Source organism: Callospermophilus lateralis, chromosome 3, assembly GCF_048772815.1.
Source record: "Callospermophilus lateralis isolate mCalLat2 chromosome 3, mCalLat2.hap1, whole genome shotgun sequence".
In the NCBI taxonomy this organism is placed as follows: domain Eukaryota; kingdom Metazoa; phylum Chordata; class Mammalia; order Rodentia; family Sciuridae; genus Callospermophilus; species Callospermophilus lateralis.
In genome coordinates this window covers 14,273,929-14,287,727 of record NC_135307.1, presented here as the reverse complement: position 1 = coordinate 14,287,727, position 13,799 = coordinate 14,273,929, and the positions used below count along the sequence as shown (strand labels likewise).

Sequence of the window (13,799 nt, the reverse complement as noted above, 5' to 3'; positions counted from 1 at the left end):
GCTAGATGCAAAAATCCTCAATAAAATTCTGGCGAATCGAATACAAAAACACATCAAAAAAAATTGTGCACCATGATCAAGTAGGATTCATCCCTGGGATGCAAAGATGGCTCAATATATGGAAATCAATAAGTGTTATTCACCACATCTATAGACTTAAAGATAAGAACCATATGATCATCTCGATAGATGCAGAAAAAGCATTCGACAAAGTACAGCATCCCTTTATGTTCAAAACATTAGAAAAACTAGGGATAACAGGAACTTACTTCAACATTGTAAAAGCTATCTATGCTAAGCCTCAGGCTAGCATCATTCTGAATGGAGAAAAATTGAAGGCATTCCCTCTAAAATCTGGAACAAGACAGGGATGCCCTCTATCACCACTTCTATTCAATATAGTTCTCAAAACACTGGTCAGAGCAATTAGACAGACGAAAGAAATTAAAGGCATAAAAATAGGAAAAGAAGAACTTAAATTATCACTATTTTTGGATGACATGATTCTATACCTAGAAGACCCAAAAGGGTCTACAAAAAAACTACTAGAACTAATAAATGAGTTCAGCAAAGTGGCAGGATATAAAATCAACACGCATAAATCAAAGGTATTTCTGTATATCAGTGACAAAACTTCTGAAATGGAAATGAGGAAAAACACCCCATTCACAATATCCTCAAAAAAAAAAAAAAATAAAATACTTGGGAATCAACCTAACAAAAGAGGTGAAAGATTTATACAATGAAAACTACAGAACCCTAAAGAGAGAAATAGAAGAAGATCTTAGAAGATGGAAAAATATACCCTGTTCATGGATAGGCAGAACTAACATCATCAAAATGGCGATATTACCAAAATTTCTCTATAGGTTTAATGCAATGCCAATCAAAATCCCAACGGCATTTCTTGTAGAAAATAGATAAAGCAATCATTAAATTCATATGGAAAAATAAAAGACCCAGAATAGCAAAAGCAACTCTAAGCAGGAAGTGTGAATCAGGCGGTATAGCGATACCAGATTTCAAACTATATTACAGAGCAATAGTAACAAAAACAGCATGGTACTGCTACCAAAACAGGCGGGTGGACCAATGGTACAGAATAGAGGACACAGAGACTAATTCACAAAGTTACAACTATCTTATATTTGATAAAGGGGCTAAAAGCATGCAATGGAGGAAGGATAGCATCTTCAACAAATGGTGCTGGGAAAACTGGAAATCCCTATGCAACAAAATGAAACTGAATCCCCTCCTCTCGCCATGCACAAAAGTTAACTCAAAATGGATCAAGGAGCTTGATATCAAATCAGAGACACGGCGTCTGATAGAAGAAAAAGTTGGCTTCGATCTACATACTGTGGGGTCGGGCTCCAAATTCCTCAATAGGACACCCATAGCACAAGAGTTAATAACTAGAATCAACAAATGGGACTTACTCAAACTAAAAAGTTTTTTCTCAGCAAAAGAAACAATAAGAGAGGTAAATAGGGAGCCTACATCTTGGGAACAAATCTTTACTCCTCACACTTCAGACAGAGCCCTAATATCCAGAGTATACAAAGAACTCAAAAAATTAGACAATAAGATAACAAATAACCCAATCAACAAATGGGCCAAGGACCTGAACAGACACTTCTCAGAGGAGGACATACAATCAATCAACAAGTACATGAAAAAATGCTCACCATCTCTAGCAGTCAGAGAAATGCAAATCAAAATCACCCTAAGATACCATCTCACTCCAGTAAGATTGGCAGCCATTATGAAGTCAAACAACAACAAGTGCTGGTGAGGATGTGGGGAAAAGGGTACTCTTGTACATTGCTGGTGGGACTGCATATTCGTGTGGCCAATTTGGAAAGCAGTATGGAGATTCCTGGGAAAACTGGGAATGGAACCACCATTCGACCCAGCTATTGTCCTTCTCGGACTATTCTCTGAAGACCTTAAAAGAGCGTACTACAGGGATACTGCCACATCGGTGTTCATAGCAGCACAATTCACAATAGCTAGACTGTGGAACCAACCCAGATGCCCTTCAATAGATGAATGGATAAAAAAAAATGTGGCATTTATACACAATGGAGTACTACGCAGCGCTTAAAAGTGACAAAATCATGGAATTTGCAGGGAAATGGATGGCACTAGAGCAGATTATGCTAAGTGAAGCTAGCCAATCCCTAAAAAACAAATGCCAAATGTCTTCTTTATATATGAGAGCAACTAAGAACAGAGCAGGGAGGAAGAGCAGGAGGAAAAGATTAACATTAAACAGAGACACGAGGTGGGAGGGAAAGGGAGAGAAAAGGGCAATTGCATGGAAATGGAAGGAGACCCTCATTGTTATACAAAATTACATATAAGAGGTTGTGAGGGGAATGGAAAAAAAAAACAAGGAGAGAAATGAATTACAGTAGATGGGGTAGAGACAGAAGATGGGAGGGGAGGGGAGGGGGGATAGTAGAGGATAGGAAAGGTAGCAGAATACAACAGTCACTAATATGGCATTATGTAAAAATGTGGATGTGTAACCGAGGTGATTTTGCAATCTGTATTTGGGGTAAAACGGGAGTTCATAACCCACTTGAATCTAATGTATGAAATATAATATGTCAAGAGCTTTGTAATGTTTTGAACAACCAATAAAAAAAACATTACTGTTAGAAAGTATGTATAGCACATGATTTATAAAATTAAATAAAACTTTATACTATTAAAAAAAAACTACCCAATATTTTTAAAAAGGAACACAGTAGGGTCACTATAGATCTATAGATAACATTAATGCACTAAATGTTTAAAAAGGAAAAAAAAAAGATTTGATGTCTTCATTATAAAGAAATGATAAATTTTTGAGGAGATAGTATGTTTAATCTGATCTCAACATTACATAATATATACATACATTGAAAACACCTCATGGCATATACAACTCCATTAAGATCTATAATTTTTTTAATATTTATGTTTTTATGTATCAGTTAAAATAAAAAAAAATAAAAGGGAAATGATTAAAGAAAATAAACAGTTTTAGAGACTAGTGGGATAATAACATGTGTTTGAAAATGGGCATAACTGAAATCCTAGAGGAAAAAAGATAGAAAAATGGGCAGAGACTTTTTTTTTTTTTTTTGAGAAATAATGCGCTGGAAGGTTTTGAAATTTTAACTAAGATAGCTCCAATTGGGTAAATAAAAAAGAGTAAATCTTAAAAATATCCAGAGAAAAATGATACATTAGAACCAAAGACTATAATAAAATCAACAGATAACTTCTCATTCAGAAACAACGTGACAGGCAACATTAGAATGACATTTTCAGAATGCTGAAAGAAAATTAAGGCAAACCAGAAGGTGTATATGTGACAAAACTATGCTCCAAAAATTCAGGTGACCATTAAAAATTAATTTGAACTCAAAATTAGTTCAGCAAGATTGTAAATTACAAGACAAATATACAAAAAAATGAACTATTAGGAATAAATTGAACAGTGGTATAAAACTCATATTCTTAAAAACTATAAAACATTATTGAAAGAAATTAAATAAGATACAAACAAATGGAAAGAGATCCCATGTCCATGGTTTGAAAGACTTAATGTTATTAATTTATCTGTAGATTCAATACAATTTTTATCAGGATCCTAGCAGTCTGTTTTGTAGAAATTGACAAGCTTATTCTAAAATTCATATGAAATCTCAAAGGAGACCCAGACTAGCAAAAATAATCTTGGAAAAGAAGAACAAAATCAGAGAGCTTATGCTTCCTGATTTCAAAACTCAATACAAACCAACAATATCAAGACAGCATGGTGCTAGCATAAAGATAGACACACAAATCAATGCAATAGAATTGAGAATCCATAAATAAATCTTCATATTTATGGTCAACTAATAAAATAATAAAGTTGCCAAAATAATTGAATAGGGAAAATATAATAACCTTTTTAACAAACAGTGCTAGGAAAGCTAGACATCTACATGCCAGAGAATGAACACAGATTCCTACCTCACTCTGTATAAAAAAATAAACTTAAAATGGATCAAAGACTCAAAACTAAAAGTTACAACTATAAAACTCCTGGAAGAAAATAGAGGAGTAAATATTTAGAACCTTGGGTCAGACAATGTTTTTCTACCTATGACTCAAAATACACGAGTAATAGTAGAAAAAGCAGATAAAATAGACTTGATAAAAAGATAAAAGGAAATAAAATTTCACCATGTTTCACGTATCAAAAGACAATCCATGGAATGGAAGCAAATGCTTGCAAATCATGTCTAATGGGGGATCTGTATCTATACACAAAGAATGTTTGCAACCCAACCATAGAAAGATCAATAACCCATTAAAAGTGGGCAAAGAATATGCGTAGCTACTTCCCCAAAAAAGATACTCAAATGGCCGATAAACATATGAAATGGTACTCAACATCAGTTGTCATTAGGGAAACACAAATCAAACCATAATGAAATAGCACTTTATACTTATAAAAAAGACAGATTATAACAAGTATTGGTAAGCTTGTGAAGAAGTTGGAATTTAATAAGCAGAAGTGGAATGTAAAACAGTACTTCAGAAACAATTTTAGCAGTTTCTCAAAACAGTTAAATATAGAGTTAGCATATGACCCAACAATTTTGTTCCTACTTACTGATCCAAGAGAAATAAAAATGCATTTCTCATGAAAACTTATACATGAATGTTCATAGCAGCTTAGTTCATAATAGCCCCAAACCAGAAGCAACCCCTGTGGTATCTATACAATAAAATATTACTTGACCATAAAAAAGAATGAGGAGCTGGGGTTGTGGCTCAGTGGTAGAGCGCTTGCCTAGCATGTGCGAGGCCCTGGGTTCAATCCTCAGCACCACATAAAAATAAATAAATAAAATAAAGGTATAAAAAAATTAAAAAATAAAATAAAAAGAAGGAAGTACTAATATATGCCACAACACACATAGACCCTGAACACATTATGCAAACTGAAAGATGCAGTCACAAACACTACATATTATATTTCATTTGCATGAAATGTTCAGAATAAGCTCATCTATAGAGACAAAGTACAATAGTGATTACTTAGGCCTGAGGAGTGGAGGGAGAATGGGGAGTGACTGAGTTGTCTTTTTGGAGTGATGAAAGTGTTTGGGGATTATGTAGGAACAGTAGTTGTACAACTATTAATATTCTGAAAACCAATTAAATATACTTTTAAATAGGTGAATTGTATGGCATGTGAATTATCTCTCAATAAAGTTGTTTCTAAAATGAAGGTGAAATAAAGACATCTTCAGGGGGTTAAAAAACCCCAGAGAATGAATTCATTGTCAGTAGGTCAATACTGTAAAAATTCTAAAAGAAGTTCTTCAAGCTGAAGGAAAATGATAGCAGATGGCAACTTGTATCCACAGAAAAGAGTAAAGAGCAAAAGAAATGAAAAATATGTAGGTAAATAGTAAAAATAAATAAGCATTTTCTTCTAATTTCTGTAAATGTTTATCACTATTTAAAGCAAAACATATAGCATGAAACAAAATAAAAATAAAACATAATTACCAAAGTTAAATTGAAGTGGAAGATGCCGTGATATGTACTATTTATGATTCCCAAGCTGGGAGCCAGTCCTCCTGATGTGAATATACTCAGCATTTCCTTTGAAAGGTTCTCATTTTCAGCTTGGAAAAAACACTGGATTATCTTTAGGAAAACAAATACATAAGTAAATAAACAAACAAGTAATGACAATTTGATGGAGAGAAGCACATTACATTCATTTAAAAGTGAGGAGAAACCTGTGAAAAGTAAATGCTTCTAAAGACTTCTATCTTTAGTAATTCCCATTTTTAGCTAAAAAAATCTATTTTTAAACTTGTGTTTTAAAACATTTATCTTCAGAATTCAGTAATAATATGTGTCATAAGCTTTAATTCATTCTTACTATAATATTTTCTGCCATAAAAATGGGAAGAAAGTTTTCACACTTAATAAACATAAAATCAAAACTGCAGGCTCTCACATGTAGTGCTGTGGGAAACAAGAAGCGGCCAATTGGAGGATGGGAGAACTACCGCAGGCCAGAGATCAAATTCCAAATCCTGAGCTCCACCCACAGCTTCTCACAATATTTATAGTCTATCCAGTGCCATAAAATTTCTACCCTACATGATAGAAGGCCATGAGCATGCAGGGAAGGGGTGTGTGGTAGTGGAGGTTCTAGAGAGAAGTGTTTTTAAGGGGGAAACTGTCCATAAATCTCTAGCCTTGTTTCTTTCTTTGCTATTGTTGTTATTTATCAGGGTAGCATTTATTTCTGTTCAGTCAAATGTCCAATAAATGTAATTCAAATATCAGTTAGCTAAAGATGTATTTGTATTTTTATGTTTTGGTACTGGGGATTGAACACAGGGGCAGTCTACCACCGAACTACCTCCCCAGCCCTTTTTATTTTGTATTTTGAGACAGGGTTTCACTAAGTTGCTTAGGATCTCGCTAAGTTGCCAAGGCTGTCTTTGAACTTTCGATCCTCCTGTCTCAGTCTCCCCAGTTGCTGGGATTCTAGGTGTGCACCACTGCACTTGGCCAACATAAAGACTTATTTTATTATTATTATTTTTTTTTCTGAAGGCTCCGACTGGGTGTTTATACTCAAAAGGGAGTAGTCAAGACTCCTAGGGGTATTTATTTACAATCCAAAAGGTAGGGGCTTTGGTTAATTAGACTTCCTGAGGAAAGGCTGACAGAAAAGGAGGGGAGCTAACTCTTTCCGCAGACACCAATTTTTCACTATAACATTCTTATAATTTCACTTTACAACCAGGCCTGGTTTTGCCATCACAGTAGTAAATATGGTGTTATTAAAGTCATTTTGCATCAAAATAAAAAAGGAAGCAAATGTAAAAAGCAAAGTTCATCTTATAGCATTTTCATTGACTATTTCCCAATTTTATAAGGGAATGTGAAAATGCAGCAGTTATGAATGATGAATTTTACCAAAAAACTTAAATGAGATGGATACTAAGAGCTTTATCTCTGATCCCCTAGTAGTTGAGAACACTTTGGGCAAGTTCTCTATTTGAATTTTAGTTTCCCTAGCTAAAAAATGGGCAAACGTATTTATTTCAAAAATGTCTACTAAGCCCCAACTATGAGGGCGGTGTTACTGGGAATAATAGAAGTAAAACAAAACCTGAAACACAAAAATTCCTGTTATCATGGAATTTACATGTTAATGGGTAGCAGGGAGACAAACTGGATGGATGGAGTGATGGGTGAAGTAGTAGAAGGCTGGAGGGGTGGGGACAAGTCAAATAAAGAACCAATTATAAGAATGAAGTAGGGAAGGGAGCTTGGGAGTGCATGAGTGCAGGAGGGAAGTGTGATTTTTTTTTTTTTTAACAGAGTCATCAGGGGCAAGAACAGTAGCATTTTCTCACCTCAAGGAAAATCAAATGTGAAGACCAAATTTCAGAATGAACATTAAACATTTTGAAAAATGCCTGATACATATAAATACTTTATAAACATATAAACACTTTTTTGGTTAATTAGACTTCCTGAGGAAAGGCTTTATAAATGTTAGCTATCATTTCTAATAATGCCATTAGTAGAACTACTATGCCCAACTATTCAAAAAGTATGTTGTATTTCTTTAAGGAAAAAAAAAAAAGCTGTCAAGAAAAAAAAAAAGTCAGAAAAGTTAAGATAACCTGCTCCAAGGGCACACAGACCACAACCCAGCTTTGTAAATTTGTCTTCCTCTAATGCCTAAACCTTTTCCATAATATATAATCACAAATAAGAAAGACACTTTTGACTCAAAGGGCATGCACTTCACAAGAGTCTTAAGTATAAAACTTAAATATAAATTTGGCATGTCAAGAAGGAACTGTGGTCTAATTTAAAGCAGACTTAGGGATAAATGTATTTGTGTTTACAGAATGCTTTTCTTCATCTTTATTGTATTTATCATAGATTTTTAGACAAACTATGCATTTTTAAAAATAATTTGCTTTTGTTAGTATTTATTTGCTGCATGGATTTCTTAATACTATGCTTTATTTTATTTTGTTGTTGTTGTTTTTTTTAAATCCCCATTATTTGAGTCAAAGGATCATCTCATCCCTTACCCAAAGTGACAACTACAATGTGGTATTTGTTATACAAGGAAAAGGTTCTTTCCCAGGGTCATGTGAGGGTATTTTCTTTCTCTAACAGGCCACATTTGTGAAACTTCAAAATAATAAATCAGCTCCATAAAAAATGAAGATTGTTACAGCTGATCTTAAAATTAAGAAGGGAGGGAAGAAGCATTATTTAAAAATAACAACCACCACCACCAAACAGAACCACCCAGGATGCACAATGGTTGAGTGAAAATTTTACCAGATCCAATTGAACATGGAAAAAAGGATAGAAACAATTATATAGTATTTCTGTTTCTCAAGTAGAGGGTGTTTGAAGAGTACTGCTATTGGTTTTACACATGGACTTAAAAGGAATACGAAGGGTTTTAATACAGGCTATTAGTGGTCTTTACCAAGTTTTCTGTGGAAAGAAACAACTTGATTATTTCATTCTCTTTGGGGTATCCTTGGCTAGAACAAGCAAAACGTCTCTCTGTATCACCTAAATAAAAGAAAAATCATGTATTTTAGCTTACAAAAGAATTTCCATGAAAAGTTTTTTTCAAACTGACAAAGTGGAATATTTTAAGAACTTACTATTTTTCTTACTAAGATTATAATTGTATATTTTAAATTCACTTTTCTCTAGAAAAAGCCCAAATCTTCCACTTTTTTTTTTCTTTTCAAAGTTATCAGATCAGGGCTGATAAAGTGGAAGGTTTGGCTGAAGTGCCAAGATAGAATATATCAGAAGCTTGACTATGATGCAAAATTTTTGGAGGCAGTCAAAAGCCAGTTCTTGACTTTTTGGCCCCTTATCCTTGGGAGGATATAAAAGGGTCAGGAATTAGAGCCTGGAGAGACAGTGGTGTTGTGTCAGAGAATTACTACATGCAGGTTTTGGATGGAGGACCCTTCTTCTTACTTTGAGTCTGGGGAAAGATGCATTCACAGATACACTAAAAAAATTAAGATGTAGCCCTGCCATTTAGGCCATAAATTCACAGTCTGCTTAAAAAAAGGACAAGAGATAATTTGGTAGAGAGGACAGGAGATGGTTTGGTGAGAAGGAGATGGTTAGTTGGGAGTTTTGTACAACCACAGTTTGCTGGGGCAAAAGATAAGTGAATGTTTCATATTGGCCACTCGTCACAAAGTACCACAGATATGGCTTAAAATACATCTAGGGGCCATAATGTGTGGTTTTTTTTTTTTGTTTGTTTGTTTTAAAGAGAGAGAGAGAGAGAGAGAGAGAGAGAGAGAGAGAGAGAATTTTTTAATTTTTATTTTTTTAGTTTTCGGCGGATACAACATCTTTGTATGTGGTACTGAGGATCCAACCCAGGCCGCTCGCATGCCAGGCAAGCACGCTACCGCTTGAGCCACATCCCCAGCTCCTAGGGGCCATAATGTTAAACAGTTTTCAAAAACTTTCAGCTCATACATTCCTTCACTTTACCCATTCTTGACTGTGTTACCAGACCCATTTCTTTAAAGCTAAAATTTGGTCTCTATAGCCTAAATCACTCCTCTGATTTTAAATCTTCATGAATACTCTATTATCTAATGTATAAACTCCTCATGTGGAATAAAGATAGGCAAATATTCCTTTGAATACCTTACTTTGAGCCAGCCACCACGGTTACATGTCGTGTTATGACATTCCCTCAATACTTTGCACAACCCACATCACTGTCTCCTCTTTGACAAAGAGGAACTTGAAGAATGATTTCAAGGGTCACAAATCTAACAAACAGCAAGTCACACTGGAAGCAAGGTGTTTCTGCCTCTAAGGGTCACCCTCTATTCTGCTAGACAATCGTTCAACAGCCAAGCCCCCTTTCCGACTCTCTTGTACGAAATCTATCCCCTAGTTCCTCTTAAATGCTCATGGGATCCTCTGCCTCAGATTTTTAACTCATTTTGAGGTCTAGTGCAAACAGAAATTTTTCTAACACTTGCCTCAATGAAATTAATCAATTGTCCCTCTGTACTTTTGTATTATTTTGTAAATAATAAGGCTCCTTTGAGCTTGGGTGGTAAAAGAGGAGGCAGGGAAAACCATAGGAGAGATTATAATAAGAGACAGATGCAATTCCCAAATTCTGTACCTTTGCCTAGAAATTCTCAGGTTATAAATTCTAGATTCTGTTTTAATAATAAGATGCAAGAAATAATTATGTTGTGTGAGCCTCTAAAGGAAAGATGTGTCAATGACATTTTAAACATATGACTTCTTTAACATAAATCATGACCCTAAGGGAAACCATATAAGTGCAATCACTGAGGGGATATCTGCTGCGTATAGAATAAGCGATCCACTTGGGGACAAATTTAAAGAAACATGGCCATTTATGAAATTAATTTATTGCTCTATTCACAGTTACATTTACAGCAATGAAGTTCAAAAACGTCATTTGAAGCAGCAAAACATCACCCATCTCTCTCCACCAATCCATTTACATATTGCTGCTGTAGAGCATAAGAAAATGCTGCCTCCAACATAAGCCACTTTGGCATATTGGTTATTTCATGCTGAAGACAATTGAGAAACAATGAGCCCTGCTTTGTACCTAAAACCAGGACATAAATTTACCAGGAGTAATGTGCCTACCTGTACATTTCCTACCACTGAGATGAGTCTATGCAAACAAACTTAACTAAATTCACTATCTTCTATTATTTCCCCCTATATTTCCCAGTAACTTCCCACATTACCACCCCAGTCCAAACCTTTTTTTCCTTTGTCTTGTCATATCTCTCGAATTTATTGCTCTTTGTTGAACTGGTATATAGGCCCCTGGGTCTAACTGCTTCTTTAGGTTCTCACTTCTTTCTATGAAGTCCTCCATACCATATAAAGAAGATTAACAGAAACAAAATTTGTATGCTTTTCCTCCTGTTAATCTGTCTTTTGCTAGTTCAACTCATAGACCCCAGTCACAGAACCTTACAGGGTAGAGAAAATCTTTCCCCCTCTATTCTGTCTAATATCTAAACTATAGCTATGATATGCCATGTCTCCAATCCAGTAATCTTAAATAGCTTCCCAATGATTGTAGATTAAAGCCCAAATTCCTTAGCCTGGCATTGAGCACCTCTATGATGCATGCCAGCCATTGTCTTTCCAGAATAGTTTACTTCTATCCCTCTTTCTAGTCAAATGGAAGTATTTACTGCTCCCTCCCCATATAATGGGACTTCCTACCTTTATAACATTGTTTACCACATACTCTCATGTCTTTGGAGAATACTCTTCCCCATAGGTTTATATCCAAATATTACCCATTTTAAGGACATTGATAGTTTTCCCTCTTTTGTACAAAGTCTTCCTTGACAACCCCCTTTCCCACAGCTGAAAGTAACCACTTCCTTCTCTGAAATATCTCTGTGGCTGTTCCATCTTGGGTCACATGCATGTATGTGTTCTATTCTCTAGCACATTATGGGAATTCAAACTGGGGTCATCCCAGAACTCTTTCAGTTCTGCAACACATCTGTGAATAGGAGAAAATCTGAATCCTTCTATCCATCCATTTAGTCAACAATGGCCTTTGGAGCACCTCTTACATTCCAGGACCTACAGCAGGATGTTGCAGAGAATTAAAAAATATTGCACAAATTAAAATAGATTTATCTTATTTCTTCTTGTTCTTTTACAAAGTTTTTCTGCCATAAAAGTCCTGTTAATTAAGTCAATCTTCAGAAAATTCTCCTCAATATCAGTTTAGTAGCCAGTTAACTCAGTGTATAATTCATATTACCTACAACCATTCATGGAGAAAAGAATTTTAAAATGTTTGAGTAGCTAAAATTTTACAAATGTAAAATTCTCTTTAAATGTTAAATATTCTATGACTTATAAATGATGAAATACTATAGTAAGAGAAAAGTCTTCATGTACACAATTTAGTAAAATAGTTCACAATGATGTTATTAGAAACATCTAGACCACAGTAACATAGATAATGCCTGGAAACAATTGGAAGATCAGGTAATGAGGAAATACTAAAAGAAAAACATTTTAATTACAAATGGGGAAGGGATATAAATGAGAACTTCTCAGAAGGAGATAAAGGATAATAGAATCTGTCACTTACCTTTATTGTATACTATTCCTGATGAAAATTCAAACATGTTCAGAAGCAAAATTATAACATATATAAGTGACAATTCCATCTGTTGGAATAAATAATAATTATTTTTAATTCAGTTCCTCTGAAATGTTTGAGTTCTTTTTGAAATAAAGAACTATAAAGTAGTAAAGAAATCATCTCTTTAAGTTAAAAATATTTCCCATAATGTGACAACAGCAAAGAGAGCCTGGGGTATAGCTTGGTGGTAGAGAGCTTGTCTATCATGAGCAAACCCTTGGATTGGATCCCCAGCACTTCAAAACAAAACAAAAATAACAGACAGTATAACAGTTAACTAAATTCTAAATTCATTCCATGATTGCTATTAAAGATATTGCAAACTAGAAAAAGAGATGGCCCAGGTTCTTCTTCTATATAGATAACCGTAGGATAAAATAGCTGTTACTTAATGTAATATTTTGATTGTATTACTTTTGGGTGAGGCAGTCTAGATGGTCCTGAGCATCACTGTTCATTCTTGTTGAGAATACTAAGAATGAAAGGTCCAGACCACTCTTTTTCCATGCCCTTTCTCAGGATCGTATTTGCAGGAAATAGACTTGCCGGGTGGGGTAAGGCACCCCTGGACCACAGCAGGCTTGTCTCCATGATGAATCTCCTAATTCCAGTGTTCCTCTCCTGCAGTGCACCTCACTACACATGTAAGCTTCTACTATGGGCTGAACAGTTTACCCTCAAAATTTCTATGTTGAAGTCCTAACCCCTAGCATCTCAGTATGAGATCATGTTTGGAAACAAAGTCTTTAAAGAGGTGATTAAGTTAAAATGAGGTCCTTAGGGGAACCTCTAATCTAATATGACTGGTGACCCTATAAGAAAAGGAAATTTGGGTGTGGACACAGAGGGAAGATGAAGCAAAGACAGGGAGAAGATCAAGCCACAGAGAGAGGCATGGAACAGATTCTTCCATCCTGGCCTTTAGAAGAAACCAACCCTGCCAACAACTTGATCTTAGACTTTTAGCACATGTAACTGAAAAAACAAAACAAAACAAAACACATTTCTGTTGTTTAAGCCACCTAATTTACGATCTTGCTATGGTAGCCTTAGCAAACTAATATAGCATCCATGATGGATATTACTTATGTCTATGGGACTTAGGAGGGCCATGGATCTGGAATGAGCTTCAGGCTGATACTGGCTACTGCTCTTGCTATGAGTAATAAAGTTTGTTTGGTTTTTTTAACCTTTTTTTTTTTTTTTTTTTTTTTTGGTACCAGAAATTGAACCCAGAGGTGCTTAACCACTGAACCACATCTCCAGTTCTTTTTATTTTTTATTTTGAGACAGGGTCTCACTAAGTTGCTTAGATCCTCACTAGGTTGCTGAGGCTAGCTTTGAACTTAGGATCCGCCTGCCTTAGCCTCCGCAGCCACTGGGATTACAGGCATGGGCCACTGCACCTAGAGTCTTTGACGGAGGAGTCTTTGCCTTTTGCTAGCATCGCAGAAAACAGGTTCAGACTAACAAGCCAACTTTAAGTACAGTGAAATCTCAGAGCCTGTTCAGTTCC

The 13,799-nt window shown here is 35.2% G+C and overlaps 1 protein-coding gene across 1 annotated transcript in view; it reads right to left on the bottom strand.

Moving 5' to 3' along the window:
* Catsperb (catsper channel auxiliary subunit beta) overlaps nucleotides 1-12,308 on the bottom strand; it is a 135,284-nt gene extending 122,976 nt beyond the window's left edge. The window contains exons 1-3 of the mRNA XM_076847917.2: nucleotides 12,230-12,308; nucleotides 8,543-8,631; nucleotides 5,563-5,703 (exon numbers count right to left, since the gene is read on the bottom strand). Coding sequence (XP_076704032.2) covers nucleotides 5,563-5,703; nucleotides 8,543-8,631; nucleotides 12,230-12,308 — 309 coding nt within the window. The remainder of the gene's footprint in view (nucleotides 1-5,562; nucleotides 5,704-8,542; nucleotides 8,632-12,229) is intronic.
* Nucleotides 12,309-13,799: the final 1,491 nt, after the last annotated feature.